This window comes from Natator depressus, chromosome 13 (assembly GCF_965152275.1).
Source record: "Natator depressus isolate rNatDep1 chromosome 13, rNatDep2.hap1, whole genome shotgun sequence".
Taxonomy (NCBI): Eukaryota; Metazoa; Chordata; order Testudines; family Cheloniidae; genus Natator; species Natator depressus.
In genome coordinates this window covers 37,218,148-37,238,226 of record NC_134246.1, presented here as the reverse complement: position 1 = coordinate 37,238,226, position 20,079 = coordinate 37,218,148, and the positions used below count along the sequence as shown (strand labels likewise).

The window sequence follows — 20,079 nt, the reverse complement described above, 5'->3', positions numbered from 1 at the left end:
CCAGCATCTCAGCCAGGACAGGAGACGTCGTTACCTGCGGGGACGCCGGCCTGGGGAGCATCTGGAGAGAGGCTGGAAGAGAAGAGAAGAGCCGGGGTGAGAGCTCCAGGGAGGGGATGGGGGGAGTAGGGGGATGGAGGGACATAGGTGGGGGGATCACCAGGCAGACTGACAGAGGGAGGGAGGGCGGCCAAGGGAGGTCACTTACCCAGCAGAGGCAGAAGGAGAGTTAGCACCATGCTGAGGTGGTCGCTCTGGGGTGGGAGCTGGGTTCTCAGCTCAGCCACCGGCCCCGTCTGGGTGCAAGGAGGGGAACGGGCCCCTCCCCTCTGATGGAGGCAGAGGAAGCCACAGCCTCAGGCGTGGTCACCGCTCAGCTCGGGGACTGGAGAGACACCTGTTCCTTGTGCGCAGGGCGTGCGGAGGGGAGCTGGCCTTTTCCCACAGCTGACGCTGGTGGGAGGGGCTGGAGCAACAGCCCCAGGTAACTCACACCTCCAGGGGTGGGCTAGGGACTCAGCGGGGCTAAAGGAACCTAAGGTGAGTTAAACTGGTTTACACCAGCTGGGGATCTGGGCCCATTGAGCCCAGCGGGGGATCTTCCCCTTTGAGTCCAATGGAGCTATGACCCCAGCTCAGGATCTCGCTCATTCATGGCGATGACTCTAAAACCAGCCCTCTGGTCCTGTCGTGGCCTTGGGGGTGTGTTTTAAACTAACATTTAGAGGTTCTGTGCCTCTGTCATGGACTCACAGGACTCGTGCTCTCTCGGCTCCGTACGGTCCCTGGGAGGAACCTCCTTCAGAGCCACAGCCCTTCTCAGGGGTCCACTCTCTCTTGGGGGTTAAGCCCCTCTGCCTCCTGGAACCTCACCTCTCTGAGCCCTCAGCGTGCCTGCCGTGGGCGCCCTCAGGGAGTCCCCTCGCTCTGGCCCCCCGGGGCCTCCACGCCCAGAGGGAATAATGCCATCCTCATCTCTAGACTGGAGTGACTCTCAGCCGGCATAAAGCAGAAGGGTTTATTGAGCATCTGAACACAACTTAGGAAACTCTCCGGGCCCTCGGGCCTAGCAACCCTGAGCACATCTAGGGTCTCTCCTGCATCCAGGGGGGCTCTGGCTGCTCTCTTTCCCCAGTCCAGCAGCCCCCTCCTTCCAGCTGGGCATCCAATATCACTTTCCCCCAAGCCTTGCCTCTGACCTTTATCTTTTGTCCCAGGTAAACAGGTTGCTTGGGCCTCCTCTCCTCTCCTCTCATCCATCCTTTGTTTCCCCACTGGCTGGATCCAGCTGGTCGGGTCACCGGGGTCCTCTCCCCACAGCCCATTGTCCTCCCACTGGCCAGAACCAGCTGTGACTTCTGAGCTGAGCCTCGCAGTCACCAGGTCACCGGTCGCTGGGGTATCCATTCTCCAGGCTGATGTCCAGGGTCCCTAATGCCACTACTGGCCCTCTGTAACACCAAACTCCCTCTCCCAGCACCCCGTTAAACCAGTAACACACAGGGAAACAGAGTCCCACACATCATTGAAAAAACAAGCAAAGCCCCAGCTTCGTCACGTCTCTCCCTGCTCTGAGTCGGAACCGTAGAAAACTCTGCCTCATGAACTTTCAGAGAAAGAAATGGAGTGTCTCAGGGATGGAGGGTGCCAGAGACTTTCATTGTTGTCCTTGTGGGCTCTGCCTGGGAGCCTGTTGCAGACCGTGGAGGACACAAACACCAGGAGCCAGGAAGGGTCATTAACCCTCGGGGCTCCATTTCACACCATGTCCTGCCTCGTGAGCTCCGATCTCTCATGCTCAGCAAGGTTGGGCGACCCCAACCACGTTCAATGCATTGCCCTTGGGGCACGGTGCTGCAGGGAGCAGGGCGGGGGCTCAACAGGGGCACTTTTCCCCTGCACCTCCCTGCACCCCAACCCTGCACCATGCTCATATGCTAACCAACAGGAGACAAGGTCCACCCTTTGTGGCATCCATTGGTTGCCGGTTCCACTTGTGATTCTCCTCTCTTGTGCAGCTCGCAGCTTCCTCTGGGTCCAGGAGCTGGCGGTAGGTGGCTCCTTCTGCCTCACCAACAGCCTCATCTTCTTCGTCTCCTGCTTCTGGCTTGTTCTGGGAAGGCGGTACCTTCATTCTATGCCTTGGACTCTCTTCACAAGGTGACCCATTTGGGCTGCAATCGCTCCCCTGGAATTTCAGCCTGGAGGGGGAGGCTCTGGTGGAAGGTCCAAGAGTGAGATCTGAGAAACCTCCACAGGATGTGAAAGGGTTTTAGGCACCATGAATGCTCCAGCAACCTACCAAAGTGCATCCCCATCAGGGCTGGGGCACAGCTGCTGTTTCATAGCCCAAACCCAGCAGTGATTTGTTCTCTCAAGATGGAGCCTTCCAGCCGCATCACTTTAAAGATGCTCCCGTGTGGGGATAAACAAAAAGGCCAGTAAACTAAACCCACATAAACATAATTCTCCATCTCTCCCCAGGCTCCCCCACCCCTGCATCCCCTTCATCCCACCCTAAGTCCAAAGCAGGACCAGGGGCCTGGCTTCAGAGTCACCACTGTGAATGAGCGAGATCCTCAGCTGGGGTCAATGGCCCAGATCCCTGGCTGAGGTCAATGGCCCATAGCTCCCCAGTGGGTGTAAACCAATGTAACGCAAAGAAGGGTCCTTTACACCACCTGAGACCCTGGGCCAGCCTGGGAAGATCCAGCCCCTTGGGGCTGCTGCTCCAGCCCCACCCACCCGCAATGTGTTGAAGTACAAAAGCCAGTGCAAGGCTTGGAGATGGTGGCGGGAAGTGGTCAACTGCCCTCAGCCCCTCCTTACCTGAGATGCTGCTGCCTGTCCGGCCGCCCAGCTGAGCAGTGACTGCAAATGAGGCTGTGCCTTCTTCTGCCTCCATCAGAGGGGAGGGGCCCCGCCCCCTCCTTGCACCCAGATGGGGCCGGTGGCTGAGCTGAGAACCCAGCTCCCAGGCCAGAGCGACCAGCTCAGCATGGCGCTAACTCTCCTTCTGCCTCTGCTGGGTAAGTGACCTCCCTCGGCCCTCACCCCTCTGTCTGGAGACTCCTCCTCCACCCTGCCCCACATCCCTCCATCCCACTTGGCCCCATCCCCTCCCCAGAGCTCTCTTCTCTTCTCTTCTCTTCTCTTCTCTTCTCTTCTCTTCTCTTCCAGCCTCTCTCCAGATTCTCCCCAGGCTGGTGTCTCCTGCAGGTAACAATGTCTCCTGTCCTTGCTGAGATGCTTGTGGTGGGGGGTGGGGATCCCCCTCCTCTTACACTCTGATGTTTGGGATTCAAAGGAAAGGGGGATTCCCAGGTGCCCCGTGTCATCCCCCTAGGTGGGTCAGGCCGCCCCTTTCACAGGCATTTCCCATGGATCCTGCCCCAGCAGCAGCAACTCCAGTCCAGACCCATGTCCAATGGGGTGGAAGAGCGACCCCAGCTGATGCCTCCCTGGGGGTCCCTTTGGTGGGTCCCAGTGCAGGCCGTAGGGGAGAAGATGCCCCTGTCTCCATGGGTGCTACCCAGCCTCTCATTGGCAGCCTCAGCAGAGAGAGCGAGGGATGAACAGCCAAGGAGACTGAGCACCCACCTCCCCATTACACTCAGTCCCCCCCAGGCAGGGCCCACCAGGATGGGGCTGTGTTTGGAGGGGGGAGCTCTCTCTGTTCCCCAGCTCTCTGCTCCCACACAAGACTGAGGGCCAGGGGCACAGACCCAGCACCCCCCAGCAGGAATTAAAAACAGGTCCTGCCAAGACTCCAGAGGAAACATGGTGGGTGGGAAAACTTCTCCTCCCTTCCCCACATCCAGCCAAGCTTCCTCATTTGTTAGTCTCTAAGGTGCCACAAGTACTCCTTTTCTTTTTGCTCATTTCTCTTGAATGCCTTCTAGTTACTGCTAGGCAGGTCTGATGGTTGGCTGACAGGTTCTCAGCCCTCTTCTGTCTCTATCCCCTGGATGAAGAACATGGTGTGAATTCCCTGATGGGAATGGGGATCTTGGGTTGAACCATTTACATCAACAACCCTCCCCCATTTTTGCACCCCACTTCCCCAGGATGCAGAGTGTGGTGATCTTGGGGTGCCCCAGGTGGATGAAGGACCCTCCCACACTTAACATTCCCTCACCTGCTCTCCCTGGATGGACAGAAAACATATGCTGGGGCATACTCCAGCTCTTCTCCCTATGCCTCTAATCCCCAGTGGGAAAGGCAGCTTCTCTCCTGGGCTCCTGCCCTTGTCCCTGGCCCTGAGTTGCACCTTGGTACAGTCTGGGTCCCACCCAGCCTCTTTTCCTCTGTGCATGGGAGGGGGGCAGCAGATTGCAGATCAGTGGGGGGTTATCTGAGGGGAGCAGGCTGTAGAATGGGGGCTGTGATGATGCACAGACTGGGGAGCTGGAATTTCCCCAGCTGTATGGAGGGGTCAGGATGCTGCCCGTGGGAGCCAGCTGAGGTCACTCAATCAGGGTGAACTGCAAACAGAACGGGACAGACAAACCCCAAACGCTGGTGGATATTCCGATACTTAGATTTACCCAGCCAGCCCAAACCAGCTTCTACAGCACCTCCCTGGTTTCAGAGTAGCAGCCGTGTTAGTCTGTATTTGCAAAAAGAAAAGGAGGACTTGTGGCACCTTAGAGACTAACACATTTATTGGAGCATAAGCTTTCGTGAACTCACGAGCTTATGCTCAAATAAAGTTGTTAGTCTCTAAGCTAGCACCTCCCTGGTTACTCAGAAGCCCAAATAACGCAGTTCCCCTAAAGTACCCAGCCTCAGGCCTCCAGCCAGACACACCTGTCAAACATGGGATGATAAATTCTGAAAATCTGATTTCATCATATAAAAGAAAAGGTTCTTCCCATCCCAAAGGGACCAAGCCCCGGACCCAGGTCAAATGATAACTCAGCTCTTACCCAAAAAACACACTTACAGTCAATTCTTTTTAACTCAATTAAAATTTATTAAAAAAGAAAAGAGAGAGAGAGAGAGAGTGTTGGTTAAAAGGTCAATACACATGCAGACTTGAATTCAATTCTTGAGGTTCAGATACAGAGCAGAGATGAACTTGTAGTTGTCAAAAGTCTTTTTAGAAATAGTCCATAGGTTATAGTCCAATGTCCATATTCAGGGTGACTCCAGTCAGTGACTGGGGATCTCAATCTTTATGGCTAAAGGTTTCCCCCTCTTGAAACCCAAAGCAGATCTGAGATGAAGAAGGATCGTGTCCCAGGGTTTTTATACATTTCCTGCAGCCTTTTGGCCTGAGAAAACAATCGGCTTAACTTTCCTTCTCCCAAACATCCTGGCAATTAGCACAGGATAATTTATCCATTAAACAGTTTAGATACAGGTTACCACAAACTTCTGAAGTAAGCTGCCAGCACTTCTCCAGGCTCAGAGGGGTTGTACGTTTTCCTTTCTTTTCTCTATATAGTGCTGTATTAAGGATTGATTGATTGTCTTAAATCAAACCTCAACTGAGTTGGTTATTTGACAACATGTGTTATTAAAATAAATACATACCAAGCTGCATTTGAAAAATCCATTAATATTTTTTACACCTCTATCTTCCTTTTAAACATTGCCTTCTCATTTAAAGGAATATACCTCATTTGCCATGCATATTTTAGATTTGGTTTCCATACCCACACCATGGCACGTTGCTTTCTGGTTGTTAATGGTTTAAAACTATTTACGCTGATCACTACAGAATAGTTATTGGCTAGACCATATCGAGGGAGCAGATGGGAGATCACAGCACATTTCCCCCTTTCACACACCTCTTTTCTTCCTCCTGCAGTAAGAGATGAGAGCAGCCAGGGCTCCACCCAGAAGCAAGATGCCACCTGTTGTCAGCAGAATATCGCGGGTATTGTGAGCGGCTGTTCACGCAGCAGCATAAGAAAAGGGAGAGAAGGGCCATGAGGACAGCCAGACATCCCTGAGAAAAGTTCTGAAGTCCACAAAGGAATCAGTCCTTGCCCCCAAATTTTTGTGACAACAGTTCACTGTGTTGTCTATGGCACGTTCAGTCTGTAGCAGCCTGCTCCTCATTCCAAAGAGGGGAAGGATGGTTCAGTGGTTATGGGGCTGGCCTTGAACATTGGACACTGGCTATGGGGGTTCAATTCCCTGCTCTATCACAGCCCCCCCTATTTGACTAACCGTCTCCTGGCCTTCATTCGCCATCTCTAAAATGGGCACTGAGGGGCTAAATCCATTAACAACATTGAGGAGCTCAGATACTTGGGCATGCAAGTGTCATAGATAGAAAGGGTCTGAGGGGAGAAGAGGGATTTTCATCTCTACTTTGTTTTCTATCCGCATGTGACATCTGTCACCTCGTCCAACCTCCCTTTCCCATGAGAGCTCCTGGGGATGGTTCTCCTCCAACGGGAGCAACACACTGAGCTGAATTAAGTAATTAGAGAAGTCTCACCTGTCCTGGTGACATTCACGGTGACATTCACAGCCTCGCTCCTGGCAGACAGGATCCACCTCCCGCTCACGTTCTCCTCATACCCGCAGGTGAATTCCCCAGTGTTGTTGGGATCGGCCTGCGGGATGCTGAGCACAGGGACATTCATAGTGCCGGTGCCAGACTCCATGGTGTTGATCTCAGACCCCATGTCCCCGGGGATGATCTCGACTTCGTCCTTTTAGAAGTGAAATCTCCACTCCCTGGCATCCCTGGAGACCGTGCAGGTGATGAGCAGGGGGAGTCTTTTGCTCACTGCTCCAGAAGGGGGATCCAGCTCGAGCACGGGCTGGGGAGGGGGATGTGTGGGGAGCAGAGCAAAGGGGAGGAGTCAGCTGGGAAATGGCAGTGGGGGAAGTGGAGATGGTGCCCAGAATTCAGTTTATTCAGAGCTGACCTGTGTTCTCTCTCCAGAGCCTCTTGCTTCACCTCAGGATCCTGAGGGGCTCCCAAATGAAATAAGTGAGAGCCGGGCTAGGGGGATATCTTCCTTCAGCTACAATATGGGGATGGGATGTGGGAGTCAAAAGGTGGCCTGGGTCACCAGGATGTGATTCATTTTCTGTCACTTCTCCATTACCAGTGCCCCAGCCCGTGATATTTATGGACCCTCTGTAGATAGGGAGGTCCCAGGGCATCTGGGGATTCCCGCCCCATCTGGCCAGACTGTGTGAGAGCTGGATGCCCTACTGGGATTCTACCTTCCCAGAGGGTACACATGCAAGGTGACCATGTCTGATGCCCAGGTCTGTGTCCAGGCTGGTGGAGAGGGAATGGCTTTTCCCAACTTGGATCTCCCGGCTGGATCGGGGTACCCAGTACAGACAGGTGCAGAACCCAGAGCCCCCCAGCTGTGCGATGCTCTATGGATGGGTGAAGCTGCCCCTGGATGAGCCCCCAGCTGAGGTGCTCCATCTGCCCACCATGTTGAAGTGGATCCTTCAGCTTTGTGACCCCAGGGGCAGCCCAGCATGTGAGGGGAACAGGGTCTCCGGGGAGGTACTCAGGGAGATCAGGACTCAGGGAGAGGGACGGGGCCACAGGGAGGTCTGGAAAACAGGGGTCAGCATTAGATAGAGAAGAAGGTCACACCTGTCCGGGATCTCTGGAAGGGCTTGGGAGGTGGGGGCAGATGTTACCAGGTCAAATTCATCTCAGGAATTAGAGGGGGATGGAGACTTCTCCATGGGAAACTCCCTGCACCGCTGTACCTCACAGAGCTCCAACCCTGCACTTTTCCCCCACGTTACCCAGCAGGAGACAGCGGATTATCCCTCTCTGGCATATTGGTGCCAGCATGGGGACTGGGTAAGATGCCATTAACTGATCCATCTCCTGATGATAATCATGAATGAAGTGGCAGGGCTGGAGGCTTAGAATGGACTATATAGCGAGCTCCTCACAGCAGTGCCCTCTAAATGACAAATTTACTAATTAGCTGGGAGACTCTCCCTGCTGTTGGGGAGCCCAACCCCACCATGCCTTGTCTGACACCAGGGCCTGACAGAGACCAGAGATGGGGGAGATTTGCGGTTTGTTTCATTAAGTTTTCAAATGTTACTACTGACTGGCAGCCCCCAAACCCCAAAGTAGCACCTATGCCCCCTCCAAACACACCAGGGGATCCAGAGACCCAGGGAGTGACATTGATCAGAGACAGGTTGAAACTGACCAGGTGGATGGCCCCCTCTGGAGCTGAAAAACTGAGCTGTGTTGCACCCCACACTTGGAGCAGAGATACCCAGCAAACAGCAGGAGACAGGGGGTCTGAGTGTGTCAGGGTCACAGATTCACTACTTATGAATGTCAAGTACTGTGAGCTCAGAGTGAGTTCGGGGGCAGATGAACAGACTGAAAGAGTGGGGTGGGTGGAGAGAATGTTTGTGACGAAGTGGGTTTTTTCCCTCGTTATGTTGTATGGGAATCTTACTGTTTTGCATGAATGCCATGTGTGCCTCAGTTTCCCTGTGTATTGCATCAATGTCTAGGTGGTGGGAATAAGGGTGTGTGACTTTTGCAGGGGCTGCTCCAGCTGCCTGCATGGATGCTATGGCCGCCCTTCGTAACCTGAGACCCAGGACGGGGATGTGACCAGGTGACTCTTGGCCCGGGAAGCGAGACAAAGGCCGGAGGAGGAGCAACGGGCAGGGCAGGGGCCAGGCAGCTGGAAGCAAGTCAGTCTCGGCTGTCTTGTGGTGAAGGGGGAGGGCCAGAGCCCTGGCTCTGGGCTCCCCACCCCGCAGGATGGACTTGGCTGAAAGTCACTGATTTCTGTGCGAACAAGTTCTGCCCTACGCTGTGTTCCTGTCGACGAATAAACCTTCTGTTTTACTGGCTGGCTGAGAGTCACATCTGACTGCGGAGTTGGGGTGCAGAGCCCTCTGGCTTACCCAGGAGCCCCCCCGGGCAGACTTGCCATGGGAAGCCCACGGTGTGGAAGGGGATGCTGAATGCTCCGAGGTCAGACCCAGGAAGGTGTAAGCTTCTTGCCCTGGAGACAGTCTGCTCAGAGAGAGGAGGTTCCCCCAGAGTCCTGACTGGCTTCATATGGAGTAGTTCCAGAGCATCGCTCCGGAGACTCTGTGACAGGGGGCTGGGAGGCAGGACTCCTGGGTTCTGTCCTGGCTCTGGGAGGGGGAGTGGGGTCTAGTAGTTAGAGCAGGGGGGTTTGGGAGCCAGGGCTCATGGGGTCTATCACAAGTCTGGGAGGAGTTTGGGTCTAGTGGTTAGAGCTGCTGGTAAATGCCCCTGTCCAACCATGTCCTTCTGAATTAAACTTGTTTCTGGCCCAGTTTGGTTGGTGCCATTTTTTATTCATGTATCAACTGTGGAGCAGTGGGAGGTTTGGGGACCCTGATATTTTCAGGGTGTCCCAAGGGAGACAAACTATGTCCCTATAGTTGCTTGCACTGAGTCAACTGAAATCTCCAGCTCCGATTGAGCCTTTATGCTTACAAGGCTGAGAGCGCTACGAACGGGACCGGACATCAAAGCTGCACTAGGGCAAACCCTGGATGACAGCTTCCTGATGAACTAAAAGTGACTCTGAGTACTTCGATCAACAGACATGCAAATTATGCCCTGGTAAGGAGGGCTGGCCCCAGGCCAGGAGGCTGGTTGCATCAAAGATATAATACTGCAATTTCTCTACTTGCGTTCTGGGCAGAAATACCCTTGAGCACATCGGGAACGTCAAACAATGAAAAAAACCCTCCAGCAATGAGAGCCATTTCATCACTGTAAATGGCCCAGACCCCCAGCTTGGGTCAATGGGTCGTAGCTCGATTGAATCAATGGGTCAGATCCCCAGCTGGGGTGAATGGGTTGTAGCTCGACTGGAGTCAGTGGGGCAGATCCAGCTGGGGTCAATGGGCCACAGCTCCCAAGTGGGTGTAAACCAGTGTAACTCAAGGAAGATTCCTTTACACCAGCTGGTACCCTGGGAAGATCCAGCCCACGGGGACGGCTGCTCTGGCCCCTCCCCCCAGCACTGCGTTGAAGTACAAAAGCCAGTGCAAACACTGGAGAAGGTGGTGGGAAGTGGTCAGCTGCCCTCAGCCCCTCCTTACCTGAGATGCTGCTGCCTGTCCGGCCGCCCAGCTGAGCAGTGACTGCAAATGAGGCTGCGGCTTCCTCTGCCTCCATCAGAGGGGAGGGGCCCCGCCCCCTTCTTGCACCCAGACGGGGCCAGTGGCTGAGCTGAGAACCCAGCTCCCAGCCCAGAGTGACCAGCTCAGCATGGCGCTAACTCTCCTTCTGCCTCTGCTGGGTAAGTGACCTCCTTTGGCCCTCACCCCTCTGTCTGTCTGTAGACTCCTCCCCCTCCCTGCCCCACATCCCTCCATCCCTCTGAATCCCCATCCCCTCCCCGGAGCTCTCAGCCCCTCTCTTCTCTTCTCTTCCAGCCTCTCTCCAGATACTCCTCAGACCGGTGTACCCCGCAGGTAACGACGTCTCCTGTCCTTTCTGAGCTGCTCGCGAGGGAAGGGGCATCTCAGGGAGTGAGGTCAGGGACCCCGCTCCTCTCACACTGTGGTGTTTGGAATAGCAAGGAGGGGGGATCCCCGGGTGCCCTCATGTCATCCCCTGGGTGGGCCAGGCCGCCCCGTTCACAGGTATCTCCTTTGGAACCTGCCCCAGCAGCAGCAGCTCCAGTCCAGAGCCATGTCCATGGGGATGGAAGGGTGACCCCAGCTGGTCCCTTTGGTGGGTCCCACCCCAGGCCATAGGGGAGAAGATGCCTCCTTCCCCATGGTGCTACCCAGCCGCACATTGGCAGCCTCAGCAGAGAGAGCGAGGGCTGGACGGGCCATGGAGACTGACCACCCACCTCCCCATTACACTGAGTCCCTCCTGGTCAGGGGCCCATCACTGTGGGGCTGAATGTGGAGGGGGGGCTCTCTCTGCCCCAGCTCTGGCCTCCCACAAAGGACTAAGGGCCCGGGGGCACAGACTCAGCCCCTCCCAAAGGACATTAAAAGCAGGTTCTTCAGAGACCCCAGAGGAAACACGGTGGTGGAAAAACTGCCCCCCTCCCTTCCCTTCCCCACATCCGCCTGAGCTTCCTCTTTTCTTTTCAATGCCTTCTAGCTACTGCTAGGCAGGTCTGATGGTTGGCTGGTGGATTCTCCCCCCTCTTCTACCACTGCCCCTGGATAGAGAACATGGGGTGAATACCCTGGTGGAAATGGGGGTCTTTGGGTTGAACCATTTGTATCAACAATCCCCATTTTTGCACCCACTTCCCCCTGGATGGAGAGTGTGACGGGTTGGATCACAGAAAACCCCTTGGGAACTGCCAACTGATGTGCTTAGACTGCCTCTGAAACATTTCCCCTGCCAGCTTGGGACTTCAGAACATTGCCTGGCTTGAGCCAGACACGCCTGCCTGCTGAAAACCCAGACCAAGGTCTGAAGCAGGTCCCCGAACGCTGTAAGCTTAACTGAAAATGGCTTAAGAAGTGTTCCTGTCTCTAACACTCAGATGCCCAACTCCCAATGGGGTCCAAACCCCAAATAAATCCATTTTACCCTGTATAAAGCTTATACAGGATAAACTCATAAATTGTTCACCCTCTATAACACTGATAGAGAGATATGTACAGCTGTTCCCCACCCCCACCCCCCTGGCATTAATACATACTCTGGGTTAATTAATAAGTAAAAGGTGATTTTATTAAATACAAAAAGTAGGATTTAAGTGGTTCCAAGTAGTAACAGACAGAACAAAGTAAATTACCAAACAAAATAAAATAAAACACGCAAGTCTATGCCTAATACAGTAAGAAGGTGATTACAGATGAAACCTCACCCTCAAAGATGTTCCAGTAAGCTTCTTTTACAGACTAGGCTCCTTCTAGTCTGGGTCCAGCAATCACTCACACACCCCCTGTAGTTACTGTCCTTTGTCCCTGTCAAGGTTCCTTCCCCACTCTGAACTCTAGGGTACAGATGTGGGGACCTGCATGAAAACCTCCTAAGCTTACTTTTGCCAGCTTAGGTTAAAACTTCCCCAAGGTACAAACTATTTTACCCTTTGCCCTTGGACTTCCACTGCCACCACCAAACTTTATCTGGGTTCCTGAAAAAACGTAGTTTGGAAACGTCTTTCCCCCCAAAATCCTCCCAACCCTTGCACCCCATTTCCTGGGGAAGGTTTGGTAAAAATCCTCACCAATTTGCATAGGTGACCACAGACCCAAACCCTTGGATCTTAGAACAATGAAAAAACATTCAGTTTCCTTACAAGAAGACTTTTAATAGAAGTAAAAAAGAATCACCTCTGTAAAATCAGGATGGTAAATACCTTACAGGGTAATTAGATTCAAAACATAGAGAATCCCTCTTGGCAAAACCTTAAGTTACAAAAAAGACACACAGACAGGAATAGTCATTCTATTCAGCACAGCTATTTTCTCAGCCATTTAAAGAAATTATAATCTAACACATACCTAGCTAGATTACTTACTAAGTTCTAAGACTCCATTCCTGTTCTGTCCCCGGCAAAAGCATCACACAGACAGACACAGACCCTTTGTTTTTCTCCCTCCTCCCACCTTTTGAAAGTATCTTGTCTCCTCATTGGTCATTTTGGTCAGGTGCCAGCAAGGTTACCTTTAGCTTCTTAACCCTTTACAGGTGAGAGGATTTTTCCTCTGGCCAGGAGGGATTTTAAAGGGGTTTACCCTTCCCTTTATATTTATGACAGTCCCAGTTTCTTTCAGGTATCCTTTGGGGTGGAGAGGCTATCTCTTGAGCCAGCTGAAGACAAAATGGAGGGGTCTCCCAGGGGTTTAAATAGACTTTGTCTTGTGGGTGGACACCCCTCTTTTCCCTTGTGTAGAATCCAGCTACAAAATGGAGTTTTGGAGTCACATGGGCAAGTCACATGTCCATGCGTGACTGAGTTCCTTACCAGCCAAGCCACATTCCTGGGAAAGCTTAGATGTGGATTGGCGTCTCCACGTTCATTATGGGCTTAAGTGTTTCTTGATTGGGCACTTATTGAGAATAGTCTTTTCTCAGGAAGCTGACCAACCGCTTCACTGAGGCTACTTAAGATTAAATAAGTTTCAGAGTAGCAGCCGTGTTAGTCTGTATTCGCAAAAAGAAAAGGAGTACTAGTGGCGCCTTAGAGACTAACAAATTTATTTGAGCATAAGCTTTCGTGAGCTACAGCATCCGATGAAGTGAGCTGTAGCTCATGAAAGCTTATGCTCAAATAAATTGGTTAGTCTCTAAGGTGCCACTAGTCCTCCTGTTCTTTTTAAGATTAAATAAGTACACAGCCAATATTCATAACTTCAAATACAAAAATGATACATGCATACAAATAGGATGACTATATTCACTAGATCATAACCTTTATAGAGATATGTTACATGGCATACGTAGCATAAAACATATTCCAGTTATGTCATATATAAATTCATGAGCATATTCCCATAAAGCACTATGGGGTGCAACATTACAGAGAGTGTGGGGATTTGGGGGTGCACCAGGTGGATGAAGGATCCTTTTTGCCCTATCTCTGTTCCTGATGCCCCTAATCCCTGATGAGAAAAGCAGATTCTCTCCTGGGCTCCTGCCCCCATCTCTGAATTATTCCTCAGCACAGTCTGGGTCCCACCCACTCTGCCATCTCCTCTGTGCAAGGGGGTGGGGGGGAAACCAGCACATTGTGGGTCAGAGGGGGGATATTATCAAGGGGAAGAAGGCTGTGGGATGGAGGGTGTTAAGTTTCACAGATGGGGGAGCTGGAATTTGCCCAGCCGCACAAAGAGTGGGTCCATCTTATAGTGAGAGACTCCAGGAGCTGGAGGTGTTTAGTGTAACAAAGAGAAGGTTAAGGGGGAGTTGATCACAATCTAGCAGTTCCTATGTGGGGAACAGAAATTGGACAATCGACGGCTCATCAGTTGAACAGACAAAGATCAAACATGGCCCAATGGCTGGGAGCTGGAGCTAGATAAATTCAGACTGAAAATAAGGTGCAGATTTTAACAGTGAGGGGAACTAACCACTGGGACAATACCCCATGGGTCGTGGTGGATTCTCCAGCACTGGTGATTTCTGAATCAAGTCTGAATGTTTCTCTCAGAGATCTGCTCTAGGTCACAGAGGAATCACTGCAGGGAAGTCCTAGGGCCTGGATGGCACAGGAAGTCGGACTCCATGATCACAATGGTCCCTTGTGGCCTTGGAATCTATAAAAAGATCCCAGAGGGAGAGAGACGGGCCATGGTCTATTTTCTGTGGTGTATTTCCCAGTGTGGGGGTGGCTGCTGAGCAGTGAGATGAGGCTGGTTTGTGATCATGTCTGTCCAGGACTCATCTCTTCCGCCTTCTCCCTTCTTATTCCATTGTGGCCTCTCCCTCAACAGTGACCCCCTGCCTCTCTTCTAGATCTCTCGCCGGCCCCCAAACTCTTGCGGGAGTACTGGTACACAGTGTATCTCGCAGGGGAGCAGGTTAACCTCACATGCTCGGCTCCTGGGCATGAGGAGGTTTCAGGATACAGATTCTTCTATCACAAAGGGCAGCAGGACCCCAGCATAGTCCTCAACCCTAATGCTGGAGCCCGGCTGGAGTTCACAGCACGAAAGGGAAATGCTGGGTCATACAGCTGTGCATACTGGAGATTGGAATCCAATCAAGAGATCTCGTCTAGGAACAGTAGCTCCGTCTCCATAACAGTGACAGGTGAGCCCCTGTTTTTCCTGCTATTTGATGGGAGTGTCCCTGGAATCTGAAGCCCACCCCAACACCCCAGCGTCTCCCCCTGTCTCTGGTCAGGGCCACTCCCAGCATCTCAGACACTTTGTGGTGGCCTCAGGAGGTCCCTACTGATCAGCAAAGACTGGGCACTGACGGGTCACTGCTGTGGGCAAGCTCAAAGCACCAGGCTCCCAGGTGGGTGCTGTCAGGGCCACACTCTGTAAATCTACAGCCCTGCAGCTGCCTGGATTCCTGTCATGATTTCTGTCGGGGGAGGCATTGGTTACTATCATGTTACCCGACCCCCCGCCAGCACCAATATGCCAGGATCCCTCCCTGCCCATGTGTATGAGAAGGGAAGGTGCTATCCTGATGTTCTTGGCCCCTGGGGTGAAAGCACCATAGGACACAAATTAGTCTATCATGGCAGGGATATGGTCTCCAAAGAGGTCCCTGGTTCCAGTGGAGTGACTGGGTGACACTCACAGCTCAGACAGAGACCATCCATACCGTAGCCCTGCTGGGAAACATGTGGGCACAGTGCAGGGTTGGGGTTCAGTGAGGTACAGGGGTGCAGGGAGTTTCCCATGGAGAAGTCTCCAACCCCTCCTAATTTCTGAAATGAAATTTGCCTTGTAATATCTGCCCCTCACCTCCCAGGTCCTTCCACAGATTCCAGCTGGGTATGACACTTCTTCTGTATCTAATGCTGACCCCTGTTTTCCAAAACCCCGTGCGGCCCCATCCCACTCCCTGAACCCTGAGCACCCAGGATACCTCTCTGGAGAGACTGTTCCTGTCACATGCTGGGCTGTCCCTGGGGTCACAAAGCTGCAGGATCCAATTAAACACTGTGGGAGGGTGGAGCATCTCAGCTGGGGGCTGATCCGGGAGCAGCTTCCTCATACACTGAATGTCACAGCACTGGGAGTCTCTGGGTTACACACCTGTCTGTTCTGGGTATGCCCATCCGGCTGGGAGATCCCATCTTGGAAGAGCCAGCCCATCTCTATCAGCCTGCGGGAGGCGGCACTGGGCAGGGAAATTGGGCTGGTTTGTGTGTGTGTGGGTCACGGACTTTGCTCATCTATCTCCTCTCCTCATTTTGTGGGGACATCTTCTACCTTTATTCCAGACCCTCCACCACCCCCCACCCTCTCTCTTCACCCCCTGCACCCCATCTATATCCTAGGGGAGTTGGTAATGCTGAGGTGCTCAGCTCCCTTTGGAGAGGAAGTGAAGAGATACAGGTTCTTCAATCAAAGAGGGGAGCGGATCTCCAAAGGAGACTTCAGCCAGGGCACCTGGCTGATCACCACGACTTACGCAGCAGACAGCAAGGCATACACCTGTCTGTACTGGAGACTAGAGCATGGGCGACAGATCCCGTCCAAAATGAGCCCTCCTGTCCCAGTGCCTGTGATGGGTGAGACCCTATTTCCACCTGGGGGTGTGTGACGTGAGGGTCCTCACTGGGGGGGCCCTTCTCCATCCCTTCCCAGCCACTCCTGGGAATTGTGCTGGTGCAGTTCCAGGCCATGATCCCAGGGCTCCCAGGGCTGGGAGTCCCGTTTGCAGAGCCTGGGACTTTCTCCTCTCCCCTCTGCACTGCCCCATCTGCCCCAGATGCTCCTCTCCACAGAACAATTGTCTTCCCCTCCTGCTGCTCTCCAGAGCAGCCCCCAGCCTCTCTGCTTTGCCCTTTCCACAACTCATTGCTCTTAGGCACAGACCCCACAGCCAAGGAAGGGAGCAGGTCTGTGACACGGTCCCCATTGCAACCAGGAGGGGCCAGCTGGGGTAACAGCTGAAGCAAAGAAACCAGAGCCCCAGGCCTGGATAATCCAGGCCGATCAATGGATCATAGATCATACTTCATAGGTTGCCAAGCCAGAAAGGACCACTGTGACCATCTATTCTGGCCTCCCGCATTACACAGGCCAGAAAACTAGACCAGAACCAGCGCTAACGTCCCTCTGGCCCCTACTCCTGCCTCTTCTGATTCCACTTTGCTTATTATCCTTTCTCCCTCCTTCTACGCTGGACTCTAGTCTTTAAATTAACTTCTGCTCCTTTTATTCCCCTTCTCTTCTGCCCGTTCTTCTTCTTTCATGTTCTCAATGAGCCTTACATCACAATATTCAGGCCCAAAATGGGTGCCCAGCTGAGAAAATGGCTTCCTCAATATCCTAAATGCCCACCCAATCGGCAACATGGCCGCTATACTGATGTCAACACAGTCACATAACATGGCTGCTCAAGACAGCCAAGGACATGTCTACCCAATATGTTCCCTGATTTCCAAAATGTCTGCTCCTCGGAGACCAGCACAACATATGGCTGCCCAACATGGCTGAGAACATGGCTGCCTTGCTCCTTTACCCTCTGGGATGGTAGAATCCCAGCAAGGCCATCCAAGTCTCAGAAAGTCTGGCCAGAGAGGGTGGGATGGCCAGACAACCTGGGCCCTCCCTATCTACAGAGGGCTCCATAAATATTGGGAGCTGGGCCATTAGTAATGGAAGGAAGAAAAGGAGTACTTGTGGCACCTTAGAGACTAACCAATTTATTTGAGCATAAGCTTTCATGAGCTACAGCATCTGATGAAGTGAGCTGTAGCTCACGAAAGCTTATGCTCAAATAAATTGGTTAGTCTCTAAGGTGCCACAAGTCCTCCTTTTCTTTTTGCGAATACAGACTAACACGGCTGTTACTCTGAAACCAGTAACGGAAGGGTGACAGAAAATGAATCACCTCCTGGTGACCCTGGCCACCTTATGACCCCCACATCCCAGCCCCACATTGTATCTGAAGGAATCCATCCCCATCTCACTCATTTCTGCGGGGGATCCCCTCAGGATCCTGAGGTAAAGCAAGAGGCTCTGGAGAGAGAGCACAGGTCAGCTCTGGGTAAACTAAATTTGGGCATCATTTCCATTTGCCCCACTGCCCTGTCCTTGCTGAACCCTTCCCTTTGCTCCTCCCCTCAGACACCCTTCCACAGCCGGTGCTGAGCATTTATCCTCTGTCTGGAGCAGTGAGTGAAGGGCTCCCCCTGTTCATCACCTGCATGGCCCCCAGGGATGCCGGCAAGCGGATGTTTCATTTCTACAACGACGGAGCCAAGATCTTTCCCGGGGACGTTGGATCTGAGGTGAACACCACAGAGTCCAGGACGTGCTCTATGAACATCTCTGTGCTCAGCATCCTGTGGTCTGGTTCCAACAACACTGGAGAATTCACCTGCGAGTATGAGGAGAATGTGAGCGGGAGGTGGATCCTGTCCCCAAGGAGCTGGGCCGTGAATGTCACAGTATCAGGTGAGGCAGGCTATGGCTTTTAACAATTTCCCACATAAATTCACCCTTGAACCCGAGACACAGTTCTCAAGCGAGCAACCAGCACCCAGTGCCCCTGATGGCCAAGCGAGGTCAGGGCAGGTTACTGCATTGGAGGACAGGAAGAGAGGAGCAGAACAGACACACAGATGGGAAGAATCAGGGGTCGGTATCCACCTATCTAAGACAGAAGGGCTGGAGTGGGTCTCACATCTCACCTTGATGGCTCCTGGGATCCAGGGGAGTTTGTCATGAGTCCTGGAGGCACAGACACACAGACATCATGTGGGTCACCATTAGCAGTGATGTTCATCTACCGGTTCCACTCATTATTCTCCTCTCTCTGCAGCTCACAGCTTCCTCTGGGTCCAGGAGCTGGTAGTGGGTGGCTCCTTCTTCCTCATCAATGGCCTCATCTTCCTCGTCTCTCACTGCTGCTTCTAGATCCAGGTAACTGGCTTGCTCTGTGAAGGGGGCCCTTCAGTTTGTGCCCTGGATTCTCTCCACAGGGTGACCCATTTGGGCTGCAATTGCTCCCCTTGAATTTCTGCCTGGGAGAGGGGGTTAGAAGGTTCTGGTGGAAAGTCCAAGAGTGAGATCTGAGAAGCATCCACTGGATCTCATAGGTGCCGACTCCTTGGGTGCTCCAGGGCTGGAGCACCCAGGGGGAAAAATTAGTGGGTGCTCTGTACCCACTGGCAGCCAAGCTCCCGTCCCCCCGCCCCACCTCCCCCCCACACTGAGTGCACCGCATCCCCGCTCCTCCACCTACCTTCCAGTGTTTCCTGCCCGGCCGCCGCCAAACAGCTGGAGGGAGGGGGAGGAGCGGGAATGTGGTGCTCTCGGGGAGGAGGTGGGGCTGGGGCGGGGATTTGGGGGAGGAGTTGGAATAGGGGCAGGGATGGGGTGGAGTTGGAGCAGGGTGTGGGGAAGGGGTGGGAAGAGGCGGAGCAGGGGTGGGCTTCATGGAAGAGGTGGAGTGGGGGCGGGACTGGGGGCAGAGTGCGGGTCAAGCACCCAGGGGAAAGAGGTGAAGTCGGTGCCTCTGCTCAATCTGAAAGGGTTTTAGACACCACACAGGCTCCAGCAACCAACCAAAATGCATCCATGTCTGGGGAGGGGCATGGCTACTGTTTCACAGCTACGCAACTCTCATGCACAGATTTGCTTGCTCAGTGTGAACCCAGGAAGCCCTGCATTCACACCCTACACATGGCTGCAATGACGTGTGTATACATTCTGCCTTGCACACTCCCACCACACTGGTCAATAGTATCACTGTGGAGTATATGTGAGAATGCACCAGGTGGAGATATGGCTGTCCTCTCTGAGTGTGTTATAAAGTCTGCATTTGAACAAAGGGGAACCAGGTCTTCCCAGGGCTTGAATACAAATGAAGCAGGTGCCCAGTGACAAGAGAATTACGATGTACATATGCGGTGAACATAAGAACAGCCAGACTGGGTCAGACCAAAGGTCCATCTAGCCGAGTATCCTGTCGTCTGACAGTGGCTAATGCCAGGTGCTTCAGAGGGAATGAACAGAACAGGTCATCATCAAGTGATCCATCCCCTGTCACCTATTCCCAGCTTCTGACAAAGCACGGTTTTGCAGCTCTGTCCACCCTGGCTAATAGCTGTTGGTGGCCCTGTCCTCCATGAATTATCTAGTTCTCTTTGAACCCTGTTCTAGTCTTGGCCTTCACAACATCCTCTGGCAAAGAGTTCCACACATTCACTGTGCGTTGTGTGAAGAAATACTTCCTTTTGTTTGTTTTGAACCTGCTGCCCTTTTCATTTGGTGACCACTAGTTCTTGTGTTAAGAAGGGTAAATAACACTTCCTTATTTCCTTTTTCCACAACAGTCATGATTTTATAGGCCCCTGTGATATCTCCCCCCCTTAGTCGTCTCTTTTCCAAGCTGAAAAGTCCCAGTCTTAGTCATCTCTCCTCATACGGAAGCTGTTCCATACCCCTCATCATTTTTGTTGCCCTTTTCTGTATGTTTTCCAATTCCAATATATCTTTTTT

At 52.9% G+C, this 20,079-nt stretch overlaps 1 protein-coding gene across 1 annotated transcript in view; it reads left to right on the top strand.

The window, feature by feature from the left end:
• Nucleotides 1-18,492, top strand: part of LOC141997111 (immunoglobulin superfamily member 1-like) — a 44,114-nt gene extending 25,622 nt beyond the window's left edge. Inside the window, exons 3-6 of the mRNA XM_074969415.1 lie at nucleotides 14,399-14,695; nucleotides 15,846-16,136; nucleotides 17,701-18,030; nucleotides 18,398-18,492. Of these exons, the coding sequence (XP_074825516.1) occupies nucleotides 14,399-14,695; nucleotides 15,846-16,136; nucleotides 17,701-18,030; nucleotides 18,398-18,492 (1,013 nt within the window). The remainder of the gene's footprint in view (nucleotides 1-14,398; nucleotides 14,696-15,845; nucleotides 16,137-17,700; nucleotides 18,031-18,397) is intronic.
• The last annotated feature ends 1,587 nt before the right edge of the window (nucleotides 18,493-20,079 follow it).